Source organism: Macrosteles quadrilineatus, unplaced genomic scaffold, assembly GCF_028750875.1.
Source record: "Macrosteles quadrilineatus isolate MER2022 unplaced genomic scaffold, UCM_ALF_1.0 Scaffold_4__1_contigs__length_99947679, whole genome shotgun sequence".
In the NCBI taxonomy this organism is placed as follows: Eukaryota; Metazoa; Arthropoda; class Insecta; order Hemiptera; family Cicadellidae; genus Macrosteles; species Macrosteles quadrilineatus.
In genome coordinates, this window is record NW_026542597.1 from 99,662,697 (window position 1) to 99,689,602 (window position 26,906).

The window sequence follows — 26,906 nt, forward strand, 5'->3', positions numbered from 1 at the left end:
GCGAAGATTTCACTTGTTGGTTTTATAAATATACTGTTCAAAATCTTGATGGCTTCATCATAGGTATTACATTCAGTTATGAATTCGAAGATAGGTTGGGAAACATGATTAATTAAAAGGTTCAGTTTGTCTTCTGAAGTTACTCTTTCTTCATTTGTTCCAAGTTTGTTTACAAAACTTTCAAATGTTTTTAGGAAATGTTTCCAAAGTTTAGCACTGTTGGGAGAACTTGGATCAGTGTCAAATCTATCTGGTTTTAGAAATCTTTCCATAGTATAAGAGTTAGAGGTAAGGAAAATTAAATTATAAATAATCTAACATTTGAATAATTCAGATGAATAAATTGTAATGAAAGAAAACCCCAGATTAATTGTAATCAGAATAAAGGGTTTTATTCATCTGAAAACTGAACTATGAACAATAATGGAATATAAACAAATCTGAGTATTTACTAATAACATATGCCAGTAAACATATTAAATAATTAATCATGTGAGTTAAGTTTAGTTGTATTTATCATTGACTGTAGATTTTATTCACTACACAGTTGGCGGCAGCCAATCACAAGACAAGGCTAGTGCGACGTTGCCACATCGACCGTTGACACCACTAATTAAAATATACCAAGCAATATTTTCAAATCAGCTGGTATTATTAGATTTGGCAACACCACGCGGTTCTCATTGGTTCATTCAAACTACATGGTAAATAGGCTCCTCCCTCAACTGCAAACTTACGTGGTCCCGACTGTAGTGCAATAATTTAGTGAAATAAAACAGAAATATTTAGGAAACATCTTTAATTTTCCATACCTTAAAATTATTTTAATTTCGTACCACTGTTAGTAGTTTTTAGTTTATTCTAACTGTGCCATTTTCTTTCAGAGCGCTTCGTCATCAACAGAAATGAAAGTAACAAAAGACTTGTATCCTCCTTGTTATTTAGGAGTATAAATTGGGAAAAATGTGAATCAATTTTTGATACAATTTTATCTATGAAATTGTTTGTAAACCGAAAACAAAAACAGCTTTAAAAGAGCAGAAAATGTGACAATACAGAATTGTAATAATTAAATAAAATCATTACAATGTAAAAAAAAAATGGATTTGTAGTGCTTTTTCATAGATTTATAATTTACGAGTACATTGTGATCTTAGATTTTTACCTCAGGAAGAACATTGACTTTTTATCTTATAAAATTATGACAAGTAGATGATAAGTAAATCTTATCTCATTAACGATTGTTTAATGCTGCTCAGAAGTCATCAAATAAGGATCAATCGGAGCATCAGTTAAGGCCACAAGACAGTTTACGACGCCTGAATCCTCTACCCGTCAATGATCGACAAGCATCATGAACTTGACTACTCGCGCTCACTGGCTCGCGAAAGGTCTCTAGAGGTGAATGATTTTGTAATCTGCATGATTATTATTACAATGTGCATGATTGACAACGCAGAGGAGTGCAAAATATACCACTTTTGGTCAAGATGGCCTGTCTTCGATGATGAACTTCTTTGATTGTAATCTTATCATATTTTTTTGTTTTCATGAGATGTCTTTGTCTATCATCCAAATCAATAAACAAAATGGTCAATTGTTTAAATTAGCTTGTCCAGAACTATAAGGTGTTGAGTTTATTAGTATTGTTGGAGCAGTAAACCATTAGGTGTTCAATAGTTAAGCGATCTCCTTGGGAGGAGACAACCCTGCAGAGCAAGTGTTAGAATCCTGTCTCAGGTCAGGTCTGATGTGCCACTTCTGAGGAGTTCACCTGTGGAAATGGTAACTTAACTATATCAGAGAGGACTCAGGAAGTGTTGAGGATGTGTGAAATCTTTACAGCACTTAGGTTGAGCATTTAAAAATGTTTGTGTAGTCCATTGGAACTTCTTTTATAAGAATTTAAATTTTAATGTTAATAATAGTAAAACTAGGAAAAGTTAGAAAGAAGTGAGGAGTTTAAAGCAGTAATGTTATTTTTGATAGTACAATAGAGTTTGTAGGAGTGCTGATTTCTTCTCTGAATTGAACACATGTACATTTATATTTAAGGTCATCAACACGTCTCAGAATGTACAGGATGATATTAATGAGTACACAAAGAATGTTCACTCGCCGGTAAACAAGGACCAACATCATGATCATAACGGCTCGAGGAGGTGAGTCATATCAATTATTTGTTCTAAATTGCAAACTGCACTTGCTTAAAATTGAAAGACACTGGACCAATTGCCACTAACTCGCATGTGAGTTAAGACGTAGTCCGTAGGTAAATTAAACATTTCCATTCTGTGTACACAAGTATTGCTATTGGATTAATTTTAATACCACTAGCGTATAGTGGTGTGTCTCTTTGTTAGTCTTGGGAGCCATTGTCTCATCTTTCTCATTCCCTCTCATAATTTACACAATGTTTAGCTAACTCACCTAAAAATTTGAAAATTTGAAGTAAATAGTACATTTTAAGTGTTTTAAACCTGTTCAGAACTAGAAGCAAGTGGCAAACACATAAGATGTTCTATAAGGGCTAACTAAGCTTTAACTTACACAGGTAGCAATTTGGCTATTGAATGAAACTGTACTAATGTTTTATAGTGACTGGGTATAATGATTGCAGGGATTCGTCCCCTCATGACTCCGGTGTGGAAGTAGACGAGCTGGATTGTAGAGGCCCTCCTCTAGCCAGTGTCTACTGCAGCGCTGAGCACGCCAAGAACTTGAAACTAGAGAACCAGAAACATCAGCCGCTGCCTGACACTATTGAGGACAGCTTGTACAGGTGAACCTCAGGCACTACTCCAGAACTGTTTTACACATTACGTTAAGCTATGCCTAGAGGGACGTGGCATTATGGCATAGATAAAATCCATTGGTGACTGGTGGGGATTGAACCTCAGACCTTGGACACCGAAGTATAGCACTCTATCCCTAGTCCAACTCGCTCCCCCATATTTAATATGTTACCTTTAACAGATTGGGAAGGTAAATTAAGTAAAATATGGGAAAAGTAGAGCCTTGTTTTTGTTTGAAGGATTTTATAATAGCAGACTCTTCTGAGTCAAAGAGATTTTCCTGGCACAATAAATACAAATTTCAGTTTATGTTTATACACAATAATTTTAATTTTTAACAGTCATAAACTTTATTTACATTTGAGCGAGACGCAAAAAATTGGCTCTAGGTCAAATGTTCTTGCTTCCAAAGGACCTGAGGTCATCGCTCCAAGTAGGAATTTCTTTAGTTTAAATTCGGCCAGAGAAACATGAACATTGCACTTTATTAGTGAAACATTATTATCGAGCATAAACTGTGTTTCCTGTAGCAGGATGAACTCTTTCCCATTCCAGTAAGCCTTGTCAACAATCCATAGATTGGGAAGGTAAATTTGCTCTGTGACAAAAAACTTATTTTAGCAGGCAATTAATACATAAACATTAAAAGTAGGCTACAAGATAAGAAGTAAGAACAAATAATTGTCTTGTCTATATAACTAACAATTATTAGTTGGGATGAAGATCGCAACAGAGTTAACTAAACAAAATGTTGATGTTATTCACACTAAGAACGAATCTAAGTTTTTCAATAAATAACTTTCTTCCTAAGAACGAAATGACTATAGACTCACAGTTTTGTTAAATACTACTACTTTTGTTTTCATGGTTATTAGGTCACTGCAGCTGAAGCAAACAAAGCACCCTGGCATGGGCCTAAATGTCCAGCCTCGAGCCGCAGCTGTGGGGGTCAAAGGTTACGGGGCACCAGCTCCAACACAGTGTAGCAAACTTAAAGTGTACAGACCAAAAACTGCTGGCAACATCCACCGGAGGGAGTCTCGCGATGAGCAGGTCCGTCCAAAAACATCTCAGCCGAAGCGGAAAGAGCACATGTCAGAAATAGAGCTAGCTTTGTGTTGGGACTTTAAACCTGTCCACCCTTCTGATGAACCGAAGCGCTCGCCACACATTGACGGAAGCAACGGAAGTGCTGCACCAGCTGTGTTTGCTCTGGTTCATCAACCTCCGACACCTCACGAAGATATGAGAACCCCAAGACCTTCGACAGGAGACGGTAAAATGGAGAAGAGACATTCAGTTGACAGTTTAAAGACGATATCTAGAGAAAGCGCAGACAGGGCGAGATCTCGACCAAAGACAGCTTGGGGTGATGAGGTAAAAGCGAAGCAACTACAAGACAAACTAAAGAGACTACAAGAGCGGTCAAATCCATCAGCAGTAATGGATATAATCAACAACAACACAAAAGAAAACAATAATCCGAATATCGTACTCGGCACAAGGAAAACATCATCCGGGTCCGATCACATGAGAAGAAAAAGTTTGAGCGGTCAACAATCTTTGAAATCATCAGATATCGATTCGCATAAGATGTCTAAACAGAAACACTATCAAAGTTCACCCAACCTAGCCAACATCGGAGTACAAACCAACGGCGACAGTAAAAGTAAAAATAGACTGCTGAACAACCGACCCTGTATGGCATGTGATACTAAAACTTCTCCCTCCGAATCAGTCAAAGACGAGAAAAGGTCAAAATCTGAGTACAAAATGGCTTTCAAAGCGGGCAAACCGAACAACGGTAGTGGGAACAGTAGCATGAATAACAGTCAAGATTTAAGCAGCACTTCTTCCAGAGCGCAATCTTCAAAACCTGTCCACGTTCCGAAGATGAAACTTCCCTATGCCAAGAAGAGTTACTCCATCGGGACTCTGGCACCTCCGTTTTCTCTGTGGCCCGGGACGACGGGCCAAGATTACCCTGAACACTGGAGACTGGCCTCAGTTTATCAACATTCCTTCAAACCTGTCGAACTGCGGAGAAAACCGTTACTTCAGAGTGTGTATCAGTAGTCATTGGATAATTTTAAGTCCAAGTTAGAGGTGTGCAAGCAGCTTGACTTTCAAGCCTAGCCTAGCCTACAATCACGAGAGATTGGGCACCAAGTCAGAAAATCTTTTATCATTGTAATTACATGTTTGCGAAGATCGCAGTCAAATATTTCTCACGTTCGCCGCAGTTATGACGACCAGACTAACTCTGTGATCCAAAGAGACGATGATGATCTCTACACAACTGTCTGTCCAGAGTTTTTTATTTTATTTTTTTGCAATTGCAGAAGATGGTATTGAGAAATGTACATTATACCAAGTTTATGAATACAAAATACAGTTTGTCAAATAGATTTTAACATAGCATTTTAAAAGATTTGTGACAAGATAACTTATTATTTTGCAATATGAAAAATCAATTTTTTTTAAGATTGGCTTGGTAAAAGCTCAGTTTTCACACCTCTAGTGCCGCTTGATGTGGACTTAATAAATTGTAATTGTTATACAGTAATAGATTTGTGTAGGGATAAAAGGTATGAATAATATATTTCCAAAATGAATAGCAGAACAAAAAAGTTTTATTTGAACTAACGAACGCGTATGAAATCAGTATCATAATGATATTGTAGATGGTGGTACACACTATACAATGGTTCAATTTCAGCCATTGTCTTAACGTATTGTTAACTATTTGTTCCAAGGCTTGTTTGTTTGAGCAATATAGTAATTGAATCTGCTATTTTAGGAAGTTGACTACTTTAAAAATTAAAATTTTACTGTTCTGTTAACACGATTGTTATATGTTTTGTTTCTTTGAATTTTATTAAGTTTTTAGTTATTGACAGTGTTAAATAAGTTTGATATGATTGTATTTTAGATTTATGTTAATTGTTATGTTGTTACTCACAAGTCTACTAATATCTCAAAAAGTATGTTACAGCTCACTTAAACGTAAATTATTAAAAGAATATCAAAATTTTGAACACAACAGGTAATTGTATGAGAAAATACTTTGCTGAAACAAAACCTTTCGGGCTGTGAAATAAGACAAATGTTTCAGTCAAGAGATTGTTGACACAATTAAATTAAATTCATGGCTACTGAAATTTGTATTTCGAAAACTATGTGTAATGCACAATAATAAGATTACGTTAATGAGATTTGATGAATAACAAAAGTTGGTAGTAGCCTATTATAGTCTCAAAAAGTTAAAGTTATATAAAATAATTTTTTAAAGTGAAATGTAAAACTAAAATATGTTTATTGCTTAGCTTGAATAGCTGATAGATATTAAAAGTAGTAATCAAAAGTTAAAATTTCTTCAACTATTTTTATTGAACTTATTCTCTTATAATATAGATAACATAGATTAACTAACTTGCTCACGTGATTTTGTAATAGGTCAATAATAGCTTGTACTCTCCAGATTTTTGACAGTTGTAAGAGAAATAAAACATCTGTAACTAAGCTGTTTCTTTTTTACACAATCTTTTAGAATGGCACTGAAAGAAATGTAGGCAGGAGAATGGAGTTAACCAGGAAAAATAAATATCAATTATCATATTTAAACCCAAATATGAGTAAAGGATGAGTGGCGAGATTTTGTAGTCTTGTTAGCGACTAAGGCCAACATGTTCCTTAGACAAAGCTGTTTATAAACGCCCATACAGCTAATGGCATTTAAGGGACCTACAGTTTATAGTAGAATCCGAACCAAATTTTTGCCTTGTATTTAACAAATTGGTCTAATTATGAGGATAGTACTGCGGATAGTCGTAGTACTCACTAGTGCGGACGTTAATTCACACCAGGGAGCCTAATCACATCCACAGTGCATGCCTATAAATATCCACAATTTGTAACCTCCTAGTAGATGGATTACAGGATGACGCCATCGTTCCAGTCTGGGGATATATACAAAATACAATGGCTGATCAGCAAAAACATCTTGGAACAAAATAAAAATTTTGTACCATAACAAATTTCTGTTGCATACATTTTAAAGAGCAACTAAAAAACAAATTTCCTACATAACCAGGAGCCGACAAAAAAGCCGGGTTGGACTGTAGGGTGGGTAGTTGGGGGAAAATATATTTTAATGATTGAAGGAAATTGTGTAGGCCTACGTTTAATTTGACATGTAAGATAGGGCATCATTTTTAAAAAACAAAACTTTTGGACGTCAACTTTAGCTCGGTCATTTTGAAACTGAATGCACCATTTGATCTATAATTGATTTTAATACTTTGCTTCTGCACACTTCACACCCTTGATGAAAAATATATATGTATAGCTTTTAAGTGTATGTCCAACAGAAACAGTACCGGTATGCCAGACTGCACCTCACAACTGGCAGGACTGTGGAACACAAGTTCGAAGCTATTTTAACTTCAACTAGCAGCAAAACCTGGTGTTGCCCAGGTCAAAATAAAATTCACATTAATTGTAATAAAACATGTTTATTATTGAGTAATATAGTATCATGAACCTAACTGATTCATCAATATCTCAAATGAATACCTTTATTTTTAGGAGTATTTTAAGACCAAGACACATAAAATAGCTAAAATAAAAATGAAGTTACGTATCATTGATTGCAGATACGTTCTAAAATAATTATATTTATTCTTGATTCCTGATTCAGCAGCGTGCTTCAGATACTTAATAATCAATGGCTCAAATGAAAGTTGGTATTTTACTGAAGGTTCTTAGATCAAAACATATAGCGTAATGTAATAAAGCTGGCGAAGTACATATTTATTTGAAGTGAGAATTGAAAAAAAACGATTGTATGTTTTTTGGTCGAGTAGTAAAGTACATAAATGAATCAAGCTAAATGGCAAATCTATATGTGCATACCAAAATTATGAAAATCGGCCGGGTAGAAGAGCCAAACTGTCTCGGAAAAGAAAACCCTATAATTTTTAATGTAAAGATTGCTACAATGGGCACCACAATGGCCCTTCTGCTAGGACGATTGGACAGACAATGAAACAAACTACGAACTACGAACAAGAGAAAGAGTGGGGCGAACACATGTGTACTGGGAAGTGCAAGATCATCAACGTCAGATGGAAACGTTCCATATTTTCTGCCCTCGTAATATATCAATCAACCAAAATGGGATTCTTTACTTCCTTCCTTCCTTTATCATTACAGTTTACTTTTATTTGGTAAATAAATTATACCGGTAACCTATTCTGATGCTTGTAGGTCTGTTTAATAAATTTTGAGAGAGTAAAATACAATGTTATTTTTTTTTACTAAATTTAATTATTATGAAAATGAAACATTAACATCTTGTTTATTTATTCTGTGAAATGAGAATCTTATCAGAACACAATTATACATGTTACAAACTTAGTTTGAGTTGTAAAATGAAAATAAAAATAATATATACAATACAAATAGTACAAAACTATTTTTAAGTAAATTAGAGGTTTTTAACTAATCAAGTTCTCTTAAACAATTGCCAACATAAAGTTCTAACATTGCTTCCTCGTTCAATAAACCAGAAACAAGTTCTAGGTTAAAAAAACTTGTATTGAACATATTTTAGAATATCCTCTGCAATGCCAACACATGGAATATCCGTACATCTGTGTTGTCTTGGATGTGTTTTTGGAGCTACTCTTTACCTCCGAAATCAGCTGTTAAAAACATCAAAATCTGCAAACAACTGGTGCCAATCAGCTGTTCAAGGTAGAATGCGGCTGTCCGAAAAATTCTCCGAAATGAACTCTTCCGGGTGTTTTCAAACACTTTCATTGCGTAGTGAAACCTACAACAAAATTGAACCATATAATTGTGTAAAATGTACCAAATTTGGCATTAATTACCAATAATCTAAACATATAGGTATTATAAAAGTCAAAGCCTTCATTGACTGACTCGCTCAATCATAGCTAATGTTCCAATTTCCATTAGCTAGGATGCTGAAGTTTTGTATATTCATTATTCAGGTTACATAGGAAACAAATTTTGGCCTTTGGAATGTTCTTTTTCATAAGAAAGTAGTACCCATTGAATTGAGAAAGAGGTGAGTCCTAGTGAGGTTGTCAAAGGACTTTTCACTAACATTCGAGGAAATCACAATTCACCTTTATAAAACACAAAAACATTATCCTAGAAAAAAATAGTTCCCATACTAACTAAGTCATATTTTTTTACCACCACTACACTGTTTTAACAAACTTCCCACGCAAGGATTTAGTGCAGAAAACAGCTGTTTGCCGCCAGCTTAATCAAATGGGGCTTCATTACGTGCTACTGTTTTAGTTTTAGTTATCCTGTATATGACTCTATGTCCTGTCAAATGACATAATGTCATGAAATAAATAAAACTGTACCGTAATGACTTTTTACCGGACACCAACCAGCTGATTATATTTGGCAAAGAGTGGTTATTAACAAAAACATAACCTCACTTAGAGGTTATGAGTAGTGATTGTCGGTCCTTTAGTCGGTGGGAATAGGGATTACTACCGATTCTTTTATTGTTAAGTTATCTTAGAGTAGTATGGCGTAGAATATTATATGCCACTCGTCCAAAATGTGTTCACCAGACCCGTATGGTAATCCCGCACTCGACTACGTCTCGTGTTGGAATGACCACATTCATCCTATTTTCAGGACTAGTAAGATAATATTCTATTACGGCATTCAAAATGTTTGAAAAATATAAATTTTTTACCTTTGTAACAGTACTGTAATCTGCCCAGTTTTTGAATTATTCCATAAAGACCAAAAGCAACTAATTTTTAAACTTTTAGCCCACTTCCCCCTAAACCTGCGGCTCAAAAGGGTGAACTTTTCACCATACATTACGAGGGCTGTATCCAATAGTTCGGAGTTGAAAGTTATCTTTCTCTTTGGATGTTGAGGTTAGGCCGTTTTTTCCTAATTATACTGTATTACCCTACTAATAGTCAATAGAATATTCTAAGAAAAATTACCAATTTTTCTACAAGAGTTGAGTGGTAGACAGCTGATACGTTGTGATGCCAGTGAGTTGTTGTTTCATCTTGATAAGCAGATCCTCATATCCCGGGTGACCTTGAAAATGGCCATTAGGTTCTGAAAAAAAACCTCTCAATATTAAAAGGCAATGGAAACATATTCATTAAAGGTTCTTAACAGTCAACAAATTACCAGGACAGGAATAGTACCTATATTTGTTTATCAATAGAGCTTAAACGTGATTTACTCATTTCACTACCCTGGCTTTGCCTTGGTTATTAATCAACAGCTTGTGTCAAACATTCTGGTCTATGAAATGAACATATTATTTTGTGTCTTACTGCAACTGCACCATTCTTTAAGCTTATTAGCTCACAAAACTAAAATAAGTACTTTGTTTATTTATTAGCTCTCAAAATGGTATCAATCATCTGAGTAGCCAGAGTAGTTTGTAAAAATTGGTCTGGACTTTGAATCATGAGCACTGCTGAGCGACACCGCTTACCGTCGCTCACCGCTCACACCAATGGTGGTCACCCTCAACCAAATTAGGGTTGACTGTTTGGAAATAATGAATAATTTTAAGTCAATGCAGTGATTGTAGCTTTCTGTAAACTAAAACAGGAGAGTGATTTGATTTGTTAATCATAGAGGTTAGATTCTCTCGCTCCTGGCTTACATCCTGAGCACAACTGAACTCTTACGATTGAATCGAAAACAGCTGATAGTGAGATAAAGCTGTTCCAACAGCTGTTCCGAGCTTACCCTCGTCAACCAGAGATGGCAACAGGAACAGATTCAACGGCTCCTGGTCCAGTGAGGTGGGAGTGAGAGCATCAATCACTCCTCCATTAGCAATCCCAATACCACTATGAATCTGCAGCATAGACTTGCTGAAGGCTTTGCTGTACCAGTCCTACAAAACATTGAAAGATTAGACATCTTTACAGTTTTAGATATAAGAAAGGACTGTGTTTTGTGAATTAAGATAACATGAGACAATAATGGAGTAGCACTCCTAAGACAAAATGGGTGATGGGTGTGATTTTTTTAAATAATTTATCAAATCCATCTCCAGTTCTCAGTTATCAGATTTTTAACTAAGGCAAACTAAAATGGCACCCCTTATTGTAAACTATGACATTTTTAGTACCATAACTTTAACCATAACAAATACTAAGGGCTCATTCATCAGTGTTCATTTTTAGTAAAAAAATTGGGTACAGCTGGTCCATGGATGTAATGTCCAATTAATTATTCAAGTCACTCATACAACTCCAGACTTTTTAAGCTGTCTACACTTTTTCATCATCGCTTGAAGATTTTCAAATTAGTCTTCCAAGAGAATGTATGGATTTTAGCTTAAGTTTTATTTAGATTATGTTGACGGTTTACAACCTGTATAAGTTTGACCCTGGGTAAAGAGAAGTCTTCCGAGCTGCAGTGAGTGTGGACGAACATGATCTGAGGGAAGTATTCCACCAGACAGTCCTCTGCAGATGTGTTGGTGGGGGGCTTCAACATGGCGGCTGTGTGGAGAAATCTGGACACAGCAGAACAGTAATGGGACTATGTTTTATAACTTCACTATTGTGAAGGATAATTTTTTCAGACAGTGCAAATCAAAAACATCCATAACTTTGTTAACTGCCGACTTTAGTCGGTGTCACTAACGCTTCCAGATGGCGCGGCCGACCACCTGAAATACAGAGAGTCAGTGTGAGCTCAGCCATTGCCGGTGAACATTATAATCGTTGCCAGCCTGTAGCTTAGAATGCGAGCTTTATTTTGGTTTAGGTTGATACTAAAATTTCCTGTAAAATCCCGTCTGGCAATGCTTTTTTCCCGGTCTCGGGGATTTTCTCTCTTCGACCCACATTAAAAAGACACTGGCTACGGATCCAGGCAGTGCTGTTACTTTTGGGTGTTTCAGTGAACTACGTCTACTCTCAGGGTAACGCAGCACAATCACCGCTGCTCTTTTGTGATTCGTCAGTTTGAAATATTTGAATGCCAATTGTGCTGGCTGATTCGGTTCACCCGCCATTGGCGAGCGCCTGTTTATAATAAATATGGTAATATTTAATATAATAAACTCATAAAATAATAACTCAGTTTGTATTTTGTAAAAATAATCCGAACAAAAGCTATTAACTGTTTAAATCCTCTGTTTAACGAATCATGCAAACTGTGCAGAAGTAGGCCTACTACCCTTTTAAACGCTTATATTATAAAATCCCATGACAACAAAAAAAATACCCCCGCCGCAGCAAACCTGCAGACTAAGCGAATTTCCATTTGCCTGATTGGATTTACACTAAAATGTCTCCTTAAAAATATCACATTTATCCCTATTTAAATAGAATCAGTTTAACACATACTTAGGTTTGCTGCAACAGGGAGGGTAAAAGTGTTTTTTATGTAAAATGTTAATTGTTAGTAAGAAATAAAAACATGTTCCAAATTTGGGCAAAATATGTTAATAAACAAGCAAACTACAACAGTTTACTTATTCTCCATAAGAATAACATGGGAATTTTAAATTTGCAATTTTTTGGAATTTTCTCCGTAACCATTAGGCGCATTATAACGCTTCAATAAACTAAATTATTTGTTTTTTTAAGCTCTACAAAATAGTTTAGAAAGAAATTGCAAAATTTGATGTTTTTTGGGTCAAAAATGGGAAAAACCCATTTTTACCCCATAAAACCCCCCATAAACCCCCGTTCCCATGGTCCGATCATGCTGGTTCACGAACTCGTTCGAATAAACGTAGGTTTACACGTTTGTACCAAATTTAATCAAAATCGGATCATTTTTGCTCGAGTTATCGCGCTAACGGACACATATATATATAAATATATATATATATAAATATATATATATATAAATATATATATATATATAAATATATATATATATATATATATATAAATATATATATATAAATATATATATATATATATATGAATTTGAACGGATGGTGTTTTTGGCCTCTAGGGACCTCAAAACGAAAAAAAAAATCGGTCCCGGGTCCAGGTCTTACCATGAGTACTACGGTAATAGCTTATTCCCTATATGGGAAATTCGCTAAAACTAAAATACCTACCTACCACTATTTTACAACTTTTAAATTTAAATCCCACAAAACCAGAATGAAAATTACCCGAATCGCTTAAGGTGTATTTTAATTTAATCTGGTACCAAAATTGTATCTGTAATCGAGAATCAAGTCAGCATCTCCGCATCACAATCAAACAATTTTGGATCTGACCTCCGACAACCACTAACTGTAATTCACAATGCTAACACTCACCCGATGTGGTTGGGGTTGTTGAAAGTATCTTGTACGAACAACACAACATGACAGACGGACATTAGAAAGGCAGTCAGCTGTAGAGACAACACACTTGATAGATTCTCAAAAAACATAGAGTCCATATAACTCTGTGACGATGACGGTATTTTCTGAAACATTAAACTGAATGTTGACACAATGTCGACTGGTCTGACTGAGCAAATTTTAATCCAATCATGTCCACAGAAAAGAGGGATCTGGACTGATTTTCAGAATACAGAAACCCTTGCTCTAAGATTGAAAAGGGTTGTTTTATGAAATGAAATAGGCCTAAATGTTGGCCTTTCTAATTTTTCTTAAATGTAATTAAAAGCAGTAAACGTGTATGAATTGTTAAGAATGACAAAAGACCAATCATTTGCAAACAACTTTAAGAAAGGCCAAATTTGTTATTAATAAACAAAAAACATACTTCCTACTGGTGGTTATTTATCACTTTTACATTTGAAGATGCAACATTACTTTTACTTTTGGAAGAAATTTAGGGCCTAACCATAGGATGAGGTACTATACTTAAAGACACTCAGACGTTCAGCATGCTCATTGTAAAAAATACAAAGTTTTTTTAAGCTTACCAATAAGTTAATGTCCAAAGACGTAGAATGTGAGAGGATGGGTTGACAATCCAAGTAAATGACTCTGTCTGGGGAAATGTAGAAATCAACCCCATCTGTGCAGTGGTTCCCCTTAATTTGGTCACTCAGAGACTGGGTGTTGAAAATTGTGCTGGAAAAAATGTCAATATTTGATATTGCAACAAATTTAGCTACTTATTACTTACAAACAAGTATGGAAAAAACTTACTAGAGGATGAGATTTTTACCTGTAAGCACCCATCAAATTACGAGACCCACAATAGCTCACTTTTCATTTCAACCTGTAAATAAAACTAGGCTGGGTGTACCTAGATGGACTACATAGATTATTCTGTGAATTAATTATGTCTATTTCTTATGTTTTTACTATTCTTACTACAATAAAAATATAAATTTAAATTTCACAAAATCTTTTAGCCTGGACAAACACACAAAGTTATAAGAAAAAAACTAGCAAAGAGTCTGATTTGAGTGTGACACACAAAGAACCCCTGGCAATTTAAACTGTTCATTTCAAATGTCCTTTTTTTACCAAAGCAGCTCAGTCAGTTTCGCTCCCTTCAGACGGTACACACAAGACTTGACTGAGACGGGACTAAATACTCAATCTATTAAACTTTTTCTTATGCAGAGAGATAATCTGAAGACCACTGGGTTGATTCCAGGCGAGATCATAACTGGAGCCAGATGCCATTTGTCATTGTGCTATTGATTCTGCTCTCTAACAAAAGGACGACGGTAGATTAAAGTAGGGTTTGAACTGACACTAACCTCTCACCTACCCAGATAATTGATCAGTTGTTTGGAAATTTAACAAAAAAAAAATATAAAACTTATTTGGCAAGTTGGCCAGGTGACGAACCAGCGAGATGGGACATTAGGGTAGATTTCCCTGCACCCTGGGGGCCGACGCAGCCAATCACGATGAAGTCTGTCTGGTCAGTGAGGAATTCCAAGCAGGAATCGAGCATTTGGAACTGATCATTGATGAGTTTCACAGAGGACGTCATCTCGGGAGGCAGGGCAAGAGCGTTTGTATCTTGACAAACATAAAACATAAGCTGATACAGAAAAGGTCATATGGTAGTTAGGTTGGATTGAATTGAAATAGGTTCAAATTGTTTTCATGAATCAGAATCTCCAATTCTTAAGCTAGTAAGCTTATTTAAGTTACGCTTTGATAACATAGGTTAGTTTCACTTGACACATACTTCAGACAGGAAAAATGTTGTCGACATGAAATAAATGTTTCAATTTTCCAGTATTCTTACCTTTGCGTGTGATAAGTTTATCACTGTTGCAGGATTTGTTTGTAATTTTTTAACCGAAATTCGCTAAGAGAAATAGATGTTGTAAGATCAAAATCTGGGACACACCATATTGAATGACTAACATCTTTACCAACGTTTATCAGATTTGGAAAAAAAGAATTAACAAATTAAATTGATGCTTACTTTCTGAGCTGGAAGTTTTTGGAGCCAGGTGATATAGAGGTGCTGGAGTTTCATTCTTCTTTTCACCTCTGACAACAAAATGTACTAAGGCTAGTTAGAATAGGAAAAAATAGTGGGGTAATCCCCCTAATGCAGTTTTTAAGTGAACATCGCAACTAGAAGTCTGAAAGTAATATGGGATTTTAAGTAGGCCTAAACATAGAAAGCTGAATTTGAGATTTTAAATATTCTCAAAATTTACATAGGCCTATTGACCTAGATTAGCCAAATTTATTTTTGGCTGTCCTAATTAAATTAACAGTAAAAGTTAAATATAGGCCTAGCTAGCATAATCGATAAATATAAAACTTTTAAATGTCTACTTGGCCTACAGTTTTTTTTAAGACTGAATCCAAAAAGTGACTCCTAAGTGTAGGCCTACAAAAAAGAAAATCGAAGATAGCAAATTCAAGCTTTATTGATCAATAGGGACGGGATGGACCTGCGGTTGGCCCAAAATTTGTTCTGAGAAATCGTTAGGCCCCGAGAGATTAAAAATGATTATCGGGTCAAGCTCAACCATTGGTTGAGTCGAGCCAACCTGAGCATCTACTTTCAGAATTGTTTGTGAAGATGCACGACTAAACTTGACGATATTATCGCAATAACTGCGGATGAGGTTCACAATTTTACCACGATAATGGTAAATAATGATGTCAAAAATGTTCTCGATTTTGCTATGACCGTGGAAGATGATCTTGATTTTACAATGGAAGATATTCAGCGTTTTGCTGAGACCAAGGTAGATGTCAATTAATTGTTCCATCACCACAGATGATGTTCTCAATCTTGCCATCAGTTTCTAATATGTTAACGATTTTGTTGTAACCACATGAAAATGATTACGATTTCACCATGACCGTGGAGGATGTGCGGTACCGTACCTACTCAATATCAGCATGACCGCAGAGAATGTTCTCAATTTTGGTGGAACTGCGGAAGAAGTTCACAATTTCACTGTGACCGCACACATTGTATCAAATTTTGCCGTGACCGTGACAGGTATTTGATGAAGATTTTCCCGAGACCTCAGAAGATGATCAGAATTTTACCGGATCACGGACGATCTTCAAATTGTTGTAACAGTAGGCCTAAGTTTTAAAATGTGATGACGGTGTTTCGTCCACGTTTAGTCAAGCAAGTACTATACATCACTGGGTGCTGAAATATTCTAAAAATTCTTATATTCATTCAATTTATTCCAACAAAATACTGTAACACTAAAATCAGGTTATCTTGGTGAATTCATAATAGGCCTAATTTAAATTTTTTCCTGGTAATCCTACAACAAATAACACATTATTAGGCCTACCACACTCTGCATAAAGAAGCCTCTATGACACTAGTTATACAAAATACCCTATTACCTGGCAGATCTCTGACTAGGAGAAACAGCTCGATTGTCCCCATCTCTGGTACTTAGGATTATTGTTGGTTGTGAAAGAGGTTTTTCAGCATTTTCTTGGGGTTTATTTTTTCCACCTTTAGCTTCTTTATCTCCATCTGGTTTGGTCAAGATTATAGGCAACCTTCTGGATCCGTAGTTTTTCTCTTCTCTTTCCTAAAAAAAAAAAAACCCGGACATAAGTTAATATAAAAAATTAGCCTACCCAAAAATCTAGAGACGGTAATGGTGATCTTTGCTCTGAAATAAAAGATATAGGCAGAAGAAAATCAATTAAATGGACTTGCAATCCCCTCAGTAATTCAACCCTAATTGTGATATAATTGTGTAACTTATATTATTGGCCTATAGTGTTTTCTGCATCCTGGCAAGCCAGATATGCCTCGATGCAGAAAACACAATAGGTCTACAATATAAGTTACCTATCACTATTAGGGATTAACTTATAAAGTGATGAAATACGGGATTTGTTTAAAAGATTCAAAGATTCATTCCAGACTACTTAGGGCCTTTAGGTTTTTTTCACTATAGGTCTAGCCTACAATAAAACTGAAACTAATATGTCCATTCCATAAAAAAAAGAACACTGGCAGTCCACATACGAAACACAATGCCAAGATTGTTATTTTGTTTGGGTCTTTTAACCAACTTATTAGTCATTACCTAATTACCTAAACGTATACTGTTAATAAACCTAATTAACCTTGTTTGAGAATGTTGAGTAAATCTTTCTTTTAAATTATAATTAAGTTAGGAATAAGCTTACCTACAAAATTATTAAAATACTATAGGCCTAGTGAAATTATTGCAGAAACTGTTAGGCCTATACTTACATCCATCCTATACTTTCTGTTCTGTAGGCCTTTTTACTGGATTATGAATACGGTAACAATAACTATTATCTAAGAGACACGAATAGCCTAGACCCCTTAGACGACCTAAAAGGAAGAGATTAGCATAGCCCAGTTAAGAAACTGTACCCAGAATGATTTTCATAACACTAACAGTAACCATTTACTGCATAAAAAAGTCATCCCTTACCCTGTTAGGATAAAATTTCTTTCTCCGAGAGTCCCGGCCTCTTTCTCCGTCTGCCATAGTAAACAAAGATTCTTAAAATGTACCAATTTCCCCGTAGTTATCAATGTAATTGTTATCAAGTAAAGAGATACATGAATTTTATTTAAAAGACTTCATTGTTGATTCTTGTTTGTTTCTTTCCCTCAGTTTCTAACTTCTATTCTAGGTTAAGTTTACAACTTTGACTTTCGTCGTTTCGTCGTCTGTCTGTCTAGCTCGCACGCACATTCACTCACTCCACTGCACTCCACTCGGCCACTCCAGCCCAGTCCTCCCACGTCACATGGTTCCCAACGACAATAGAAAAAAAAACTCATAGAGGAGCAAAATGCTATTGCTAAATCGTATTCATTGGCTATGAAGCATTGATTGTAGAACGTTTCTCATACTATTATTTTGTATATAATATATATCTCGTTCTTGAATTTTACAGCTTATTTGGAATATAAAGTTAGTAACAAGATATGTTAAGGAAAAAATGTTTGGTTTAAGTTATTTTACTATAGGTTATACGATGTGTTATATAAATTAATAAAAATTAAAGCACAAAACAATAAAACCTAATTAAAAATGTCTCTCCTCTTAAGTGGACATAAAAAATGTATGTAAAAAATGTAAGCTTTGTACAACATGTTTCCAAATTATCTGGACATATTTTGTGGACTTGTTACGGGCTAAGACAAACATACTACTGTATTTGTATTTCAGTATCTGCATTTCTTAAGTGTATTTCTGAACATTTCAGTATTTGTATTTCTGTATTTGTATTTTCTGTATATTTTTGTATATTCTTTGTATGTAGCCATGTTGCATCATGCTTCTATAAGTATTGGTTATTCGCCGTTGGAAATAAATAAATAAACATAAAATGCCATATAAGAATGGGCCTATTACAGTATGCCTGGGTTTCTGTTTGTCAGTCTGTTTGTGATTTTAAATCATTATATCTTGGGAATTTATCAAGATTTAAATTTCCAAATTTGTATAAATGTGTAGTGTAAAAGGTAAAAAGACGTAAAACTTTTAATCTCGAGCCGTTCCAATATGGCGGGCATTTATAAAATATAATGTCAAGTTTAATGAAAACCTTTAATATTAAGAAAATTGTCTTAACATAAAAAAGATAGAAAATTAAAATAGAAATCAAATTGAGGCCTTTGTTGAAATCGGATGACAAACAACCGAGTTATCAGTTTTTTCTACATTCGGTTGTGCTATTAAATTAAGTACAACGTTAAAGATTTTCCTTCGCCAAATGTTTTTCTGAACTATTACAATCTCTAGTAGATATTGTCATTCTTTAATAGCTTAAGTCCGAGATTTTTTTCTTGTTACATAAAGACCGTTTTGGTATTTATTATTTTTTCCAAGCAACTGAAAACGGGTTTGGTTAAACTAAAACTTTTTAAACCATTACTTGATCTCTGGTAATGGTATTACAACCGAAAAACGTAAAGCACAAATTTTAAAATCTATCCTTAAACATGGTATAAAACATTTCATCGCCATCATCGCGCACTCAAGTGATCTTTCTACAACTTCAGACTTTACAAATCAAATCAAATCAGTTTATTTCCACAATTGTGTACAAACCAATTTTAAAAAATCAAAAAATAAAATACAACGATTGTCTAGAAGCATTGCATACATTTTTTACGTTAAATTAATTTAAAATAGTTATTAATAGTATAAACTTAACTTAATTGAAATGTGCTTGCTTAGGCTAGTTAAAAATTAATGTAATGGAAAGGAGTTGTGCGTGGGCTCGAGTTGTTACATATTTGAGTTTTAAAAATTCGGACCTAATTTGTTATTTGATACGAAGAAAAAAGTTTTAAAATTAAAAAAAAAGCTTTATCTACAATATGATGACAACTTGAACTATACTCAATTCAATGTTTTTAGTACTAAATCTACAAAAAGGTAAACAAACCTGAAGTAACGTTACACTACACAAACAACAAGTGACTCGGGTAACTTAATTTGTCCAATTACTAGAATTGTTAGTAATTACTATGTAGCTGTAATGGTGCTAGAGCCGCCTACTGCGCATTATAGCTCTCTCTTAACACTGAATTACCTGACGAAGGATCAGAATTACTAAATTGTAATTGCTGCATTTACCTCCTGAAACTAGAGCATAGACCGAGACATTTAGACACTATCCTAAAATGTGTTATTTTGAAGTCATTAAACGCATCTAGAGGACACACAGTTAGTTGAATTATATTCTAAGGCTTTATTTGTCCTTTATTTCAGCTAAAGTTCTTGAAAATCCATCGGTGCATTCACGTGTTTTTGTCACTTGTTTAGAAAACTATGTTGTGTTTTAATTCTAATAACGGGTTGCTGTCTCAGAACCTGTGCCCCAAACAGTTACACCCTTTGCATAAACATATAGGTACTTAAAATATGTTACACAATTTTTGAGAAGCCGATAAATAGACAAACAATGGTTTTACATTTTCATGGGAAAAATATTAAGGGTGTTTATTAGTTTTTAACAAGTCATATGTCTACACTCATGTAACCAACACGGGCTTCCGATTATACAAATGGACGAGTCTCAGAGACACTATTCAACAATTCAAAGCAATTGATAACATCCATCATAGAAATAAAATTTATCACTTAATGAACCAAATATCGTTCCTTGATTTAAATTAGCTGTCTGACAGAATGGATTAATTTTTATGTAAACAGAGTATTCTGGCGAGTGGCAATCCAGCTCGGGAAAGCTGGTATTTCGGTATTTCACTGAAGGTTCTTAGATCAAAATAAATAGAATAGGTAACGTTATTAGAATTAAGTAAATATATTCCACATCCAAGATATAATCAGATTTATATTTTCTGATTGAGTGATACAGTATCTTGAACTTTACTGATTAAAACTATCAATATCTCAAGTGAAAGCCTTTGAAGTATTTTAAGACCAAGACGTATGAAATAACGATCTAAAAAAAACAAATTGAACTCCAATAAGAAATGTACAGGGACGCATTTTGTGCATAACTCGAAATATACGTCAAAATGAATGCCGATGCTTGATGGCAAATCTGTGGTGCGTCCAAACCTTTAGTTTAAGGCCAAAATTATGAAAATTGGTCGGGTAGAAGAACTAACCCGACTAGGAAAAGAAAACCCAATAATTGTTATAGATGGCAAAAATTTGTTTACCAGTATGCATGTTAAGCGTGTGATTCTAATGTTATGTGCTTAATCTGTATCATTAATATTAGTGAGTAAAGTGGTGTATGGATTTCATAACCATTATTTTACTAGGACCGTTGTATTTAACCACAACGGGCACTGTTGCTAGTTTAAATATAACTAGTGTACCTGTTGCTCGAATTCGAGCAATTGCTAAGTATTACTGGCGTTTTTAAAAACCTATTTGTCTCCTGAAGTAAACAATTCATAAATACGTGACTCGTGGTTTTTATTTCTCCACATCTTCATACTTCCTCTTCCACCAAGTGAAATTCGCCTTGAAATTTTCCATGTGCTGTGACAAACTATATTTCATAATGGCCCATCTCCCAATCTTGTTCTAGTCTCTTTCTGATGTTAGGTATATATCCGAAAGTTTACCTTTAAAACGTTAACATAAAACACTCTGCTCCCAACGCATTTGCCACTCATCTAATATCTCCTCTCTTCTGTTTCCGATGTAGTCCTCAAGAGTCTCTTCTCTGCTGGGGTTTATCCATCGCTCCACAAGATCTTTCAAATCTCCCATGGCACTCGTGTCACGCTATACAAATCCCTAGCCCGACCAATCTTGGAGGGGTCGCCGGAATTGTACCCCCCTGGAATTTTACCCCCCCGGCGATCGTTGACGTCATTTTGACGTCACGCTTAGAGGGGGTACAATTCCACCCCGTACACTTTGATTTTAACGAAATCTAATCTATTTAATGTGGGCAAGTGATCAGTGAAGCGGATGATTATATTAGATATTAAAAAGTGCAGGAGATGTACGGCCCGGAATTGTACCCCCATCAGAAAGCCAAATGTGTACGGGGTGGAATTGTACCCCCCGGAATTGTACCCCCTCTTGGACAGCTAGCTTGGCTTGTGTACGGGCTGGAATTGTACCCCCCGGAATTGTACCCCCATCAGAAAGCCAAATGTGTACGGGGTGGAATTGTACCCCCCGGAATTGTACCCCCTCTTGGACAGCTAGCTTGACTTGTGTACGGGCTGGAATTGTACCCCCCACCCACTCGATAAACCTACTGTAATTGGTATTATGAAAATGAAGTAGTAGAGAATGCCTTCTACGACATATGTTGGATTTTCAAACCTGTACAGAATATAGTGATTGTACCAAGGAACTATAATTGTGAAGAGATTATCCAAAAATCTGGCTTCGCCACTTTACTTCGCCTCGGGCTATATATTGTTTTATTTTCCTTAAACCATGAACAACTTGAATGCATTATTGCTTAGTTTGTTTTTACTGTAATACTTTTTATACACTATTATCTAATAACATAAAACCTGATCATAAAATTTAACTTTTAATCTCCTTCAAACTTTGAAAATACACAAGACGAAGCCACAATCACATCATAGGTCAACGCTTTTTCTAAGAGGCTATTAAGAGTCTTCTTCACCCCTGCGAAAAACATTGAAAACATGCCTCGGGCGTCCCTCGCTCCTGATGGAATTCGTAAAGATATATTGCTAAAACTTTTTTTCCTTACAGATTAATGTTGGTTCGAGGTCCCTCATACACGATATGTCCAAAAAAATCAATAGTATAAGTACAAAAAAATCTTCAAAGTAACGTAAATTCAGTTACTTTTAAAGTTCAATAAAACTATTTTTTTGTTTAATTTTCAATTTTTCGAGGTATAAGGGTCGTAGTATAACTATTCAACTACATTGTTACAAAGTTTCAACAAAATCTGTTGGAAAACAGCGTCCGAAACGTGCGTACACGTTTTTAGGTTCAGCTGGCAACACAAATAGGTGACCTAGAGAAAGTAGTACCCGCGGTCTGTATCTCTCCGCTATTTTTCCTTGGCAAGAAATGTGCTCCGCGTTTTGAGAATATAGTTCCGTATGTTTTTGTAATTTGAAGTGGATTCCGCGCCTAAAAAAATGCTTTAAAGGTATTTTCTTGTTTATTACGATCGTAGGAATGTTTTAAAAACGTTTAAATGAAAAGTCCAGAAAGTTCAGAAATGCCTAAACTATAAACACGAAATGACAGGTTAAATCGTAGTTATAATAGTCAATCAGCTGCTCATAGTATTATTATCTTTAAGTGTTGCCAACCTATTTCCAAGCGTACACGGATTACGTGCATAATAGAACCACGCTGTTTTGTGTTGTTTCGTTGGAATCCTGATGTGCGGCAAAGTATAAACCGTACGGCAAAGTATAAACCGTACGGCAAAGTATAAATATGCAGCAATTAGCAGCTTTCTGTACTATAAACAGTACAAGGAAGCCAACTTTGTCGGGTGACTGTAGGAAAAGGTATTTTCTTGTTTATTACGATCGTAGGAATGTTTTAAAAACGTTTAAATGAAAAGTCCAGAAAGTTCAGAAATGCCTAAACTATAAACACGAAATGACAGGTTAAATCGTAGTTATAATAGTCAATCAGCTGCTCATAGTATTATTATCTTTAAGTGTTGCCAACCTATTTCCAAGCGTACACGGATTACGTGCATAATAGAACCACGCTGTTTTGTGTTGTTTCGTTGGAATCCTGATGTGCGGCAAAGTATAAACCGTACGGCAAAGTATAAATATGCAGCAATTAGCAGCTTTCTGTACTATAAACAGTACAAGGAAGCCAACTTTGTCGGGTGACTGTAGGAAAAAATAATTTTTGAATATGTGGAGAGTAGGCCTATAAATACTTGTAAGTTTTAAAACGAAAAACGTGGGGTGCATCTAAAAGATAATTTACAATTACCTTAACCTATTGAACTAATGTATTATTATCAATATGTACTATTATACTACTAACCGGTTATAGTAGTATGTTTTCTGTGCTTTTACTACTGTTTAGACAAGTTTGGAGCCAAGAAAAGTTGCTAAGCTACTGAGAAAAACACGGATCAAATTAAAATTTCCATCGTTTTATTCTATGTAATCATATGCAACTATAGTATATTTCGTACCTAGGGCCGAAAATGAGGTTTTGCCGGCTCCATACAGTCGTCTGGAACAACGACCGAGAGCTGTAAAACCATTTCGGTCCGTGGTACGAACGCTATTTTTCACCACACTATACCCTATTACCACCATTCACCACAATAATAATGCACACTGATAGTCAACACAGCTATAACTTTAAGGTTATGTGAAGAAATAATTTGAGAAATCAGCTAAAATAATGATAGACAGTTGCTAGACAGCGGTGACAATAAAAAAAAATCGCAATGCTATGGATACTTATTGTGTCTTGAATATGCATTCATGTTTTAAGAAAGCAAGCGGGCAGCTGATTTTGCGGCCCTAGGGATGTAAAAACCTGCTCGGTCCCCAAATGACGATGACAGCTGGCATGTCCAGCAAAACGTAATTTTCAGCCACCAATTAACTTATGTAAAACAGCTAAAACATCATAGTGTGGTGAAAAAGTTTTTAGATCCTCTATAACAATTAATAAGACAGTCGAAACGGCAAACGCTAGGAAAAATTTAAAAGCTAGTTTTGAAGGTCATTATACTAATGGAAATATCCATAATGCCAAGGGATAATGTTACTCATATTATTAATATTAACAAACATTTAATTAGTTGCACTCGCCACAAGGGCTCCTCACAGCCAGTGATGTAAGATCGATATGTTCTGTTCTCGTACACAGGGCTAGAGATATACATACATGTATATCTCTAGCCCTGGCTCGTACTGCTCGATGTCCAAGGGTAGATAAGTTGGCCGCTGCGCGTGCGTAGGCGGGGCTATAGAATACAGGGGCTGGCTCACGTGGACTAGCAAAGTGGTCCCACTGCCGTGTGGCTGTGACGTCACCGCGCTGACTCCACGGGGTAGCTAGCGCGCGACACATATAGAAATCGCTCATTTAAATGCTTCCCTAAATGTACACAATTAAATTGTCAGTATAAAACTTATATCGTTGTAATCTGCATTAACTACAGAATCTGATGGTCCAAAAATATTTTAGTTATGATCAATAATATGTATTTTAAAAGGGGAAAATTATAACGATTACAAACTTGTGAACTACAAAAAGTCACTAAGCGGGGATTTTTTTTATTTTTGGGATAGGAACAAACTTTGAGCGAGAAAAATATTCATTAATAGTTCTATTTCAATAATTAGCATGAAAATTTTCGATAAAACCAACGGGTCGTTTATTGCTTATCAGGAAGTAAGGCTTTATATACTTGGCAATCACATTACATCGTTCCGCACATGTCCGCATCGTGCTGTTTATAACATGATAGTAAAAAAATGTTATGATACTAAAACAATTGCACTGTTTCTATTAGTGAAACAAGTAATTAGTGCTAAAACTGAATTTTAAGAATTGTGTAGACTTAAGGCTTAGAATGTTATTTTATCTTGCTTGATATTCCGGTACCCCTTGTCATATAATTCTAATACACTTGGTTGGGTATCTTTTAGGAATGTGTAATGGTTTAAGTAATTTTATATTGTCTGTTAAACAAAGTGTATATTCGTAGAAATTAAGTAAAAGAGCGTTTTAATGCGATAGTATTTTATTATAATAGTTGTATCCTATTTCGCTGATTTTAGCCACTTACTCATCTTCTGATCATTTTTCTTCTATCTTCTTCAGAAACAAACGGAAGACGCGAATAACAATGAAAGAGCGAAGTTGTTTTTACGCGTGTGGCGTTAACTTAGCCACAGCTGTGTTGCCTAAGCCATCGCAGTTTTTACGCCACCTACGTACTCTGATTGGTCCAGCCCAACTACAGGACAACATCCTTCGAGCACTCTGGCTACGTCGTCTCCCTGTTAACGTTCAAGCGATTATCACAGCTCAAAATGAACTTCCGCTTGATAAACTTGCAGATATAGCCGATAAAGTCATTGAAGTTTCTACAAGAACACCACAAGTATCAGTAAATGCTACGACATCTCGTGAACACAAACAGTCTAATGACGACCTCACTGCTGCTATTGCGAGACTGACGCAGAGGATTGACGCTCTAGAAGTATCCCTCCGGCACAATCATGACAAGAAAACATCACAGAACACGAATAAAGATCAGCACAGATCTGCAAGCCATATCTGCTTGTATCATGCTAAATTTGGTGAGCACGCGTCAAAATGTATTTCTCCTTGCTCTTACGCGGGAAACTCCAAGGACGGCCAGTAACAGCGGCGACTGACTGTCAAGCACCCAGCCGCAGAATTTTTGTCTCAGATCAAAAGTCGAATCTCCGGTTCTTGATTGACACCGGCTCTGACGTTTCATGTTATCCCAAACGTCTTCTACGAGACCGTCGCACATCTACAGACTTTGAACTAAGTGCCGCCAACGGTAGTACTATCAAGACTTACGGAACCTGTTCTATGACATTGGACCTAGGCCTACGCCGTAGTTTTGCATGGCAGTTCACAGTTGCAGATGTCAGTGTTCCAATCATTGGCTCGGACTTCCTCAGTTACTACCATTTGCTTCCTGATTGTCGATTGTTGCGACTTCACGATGCCAAAACTGGACTTGTTACAGGAGGACAACTCTCCGTTACGATTCAAAGTAGCGTAAAATCCGTAGTCACTACTTCTCCCCACTCTAAAATCTTGCATGAATTCCCTGAAATTACTCGCCCTCCAGGATTGCCTCGTGAAGTGAAGCACCAGACAGTACATCATATACACACTACTCCAGGGCCCCCTGTATTCTGCCGACCACGACGACTGGCCCCTGAAAAGCTCAGCATTGCAAAGAGTGAATTTGCCGACATGGTAAAATGTGGTACTGCACGTCCATCAGACAGTCCGTGGGCTTCACCTCTGCATCTGGCGCCAAAAGGAGAAAATGGATGGAGACCCTGTGGAGACTACCGTGCATTGAACGCACGCACCACTCCTGACAGGTATCCTGTTCGACACATTCATGATTTTTCAAATAATCTTTCAGGCTGTAACGTATTTTCTGTCATAGATCTAGTAAAAGCATACCAACAAATCCCTGTA

General features: G+C 35.8%; 2 protein-coding genes across 2 annotated transcripts; one reads left to right on the plus strand and one right to left on the minus strand.

The window, feature by feature from the left end:
- Window positions 1-1,338: 1,338 nt before the first annotated feature.
- LOC128993193 (uncharacterized) lies at window positions 1,339-4,953 on the plus strand. Its single transcript, XM_054416954.1, has 4 exons — window positions 1,339-1,401; window positions 2,056-2,162; window positions 2,621-2,782; window positions 3,671-4,953. Exons 1-4 carry the CDS (start codon window positions 1,339-1,341, stop codon window positions 4,869-4,871), a joined length of 1,533 nt encoding a protein of 510 aa, XP_054272929.1. The 3' UTR covers window positions 4,872-4,953.
- Window positions 4,954-7,318: 2,365 nt separating this feature from the next.
- On the minus strand, window positions 7,319-17,951 carry LOC128993194 (nonsense-mediated mRNA decay factor SMG9-like). The gene is made up of 11 exons (XM_054416955.1): window positions 17,703-17,951; window positions 16,624-16,817; window positions 15,218-15,285; window positions 14,626-14,802; window positions 14,296-14,347; window positions 13,743-13,893; window positions 13,126-13,277; window positions 11,208-11,352; window positions 10,575-10,725; window positions 9,806-9,926; window positions 7,319-8,631 (listed from the first exon to the last, which is right to left on the minus strand). The coding sequence occupies exons 1-10, from the start codon at window positions 17,757-17,759 to the stop codon at window positions 9,814-9,816; spliced, it is 1,260 nt and encodes a 419-aa protein (XP_054272930.1). The 5' UTR covers window positions 17,760-17,951; the 3' UTR covers window positions 7,319-8,631; window positions 9,806-9,813.
- Between the last annotated feature and the right edge of the window lie 8,955 nt (window positions 17,952-26,906).

Coding starts and splice junctions, on each gene's coding strand:
- LOC128993193 (XM_054416954.1), top strand. CDS start 1,339: ATGATCGACAAGCATCATGAACTTGACTACTCGCGCTCACTGGCTCGC. Junction 1,402..2,055: donor CTCGCGAAAGGTCTCTAGAG/GTGAATGATTTT, acceptor TTTATATTTAAG/GTCATCAACACGTCTCAGAA. Junction 2,163..2,620: donor GATCATAACGGCTCGAGGAG/GTGAGTCATATC, acceptor TAATGATTGCAG/GGATTCGTCCCCTCATGACT.
- LOC128993194 (XM_054416955.1), bottom strand. CDS start 17,759: ATGGCAGACGGAGAAAGAGGCCGGGACTCTCGGAGAAAGAAATTTTAT. Junction 13,894..14,295: donor AAACTGACTGAGCTGCTTTG/GTAAAAAAAGGA, acceptor CATTTTTTCCAG/CACAATTTTCAACACCCAGT. Junction 11,353..13,125: donor AACAACCCCAACCACATCGG/GTGAGTGTTAGC, acceptor TGCTGTGTCCAG/ATTTCTCCACACAGCCGCCA.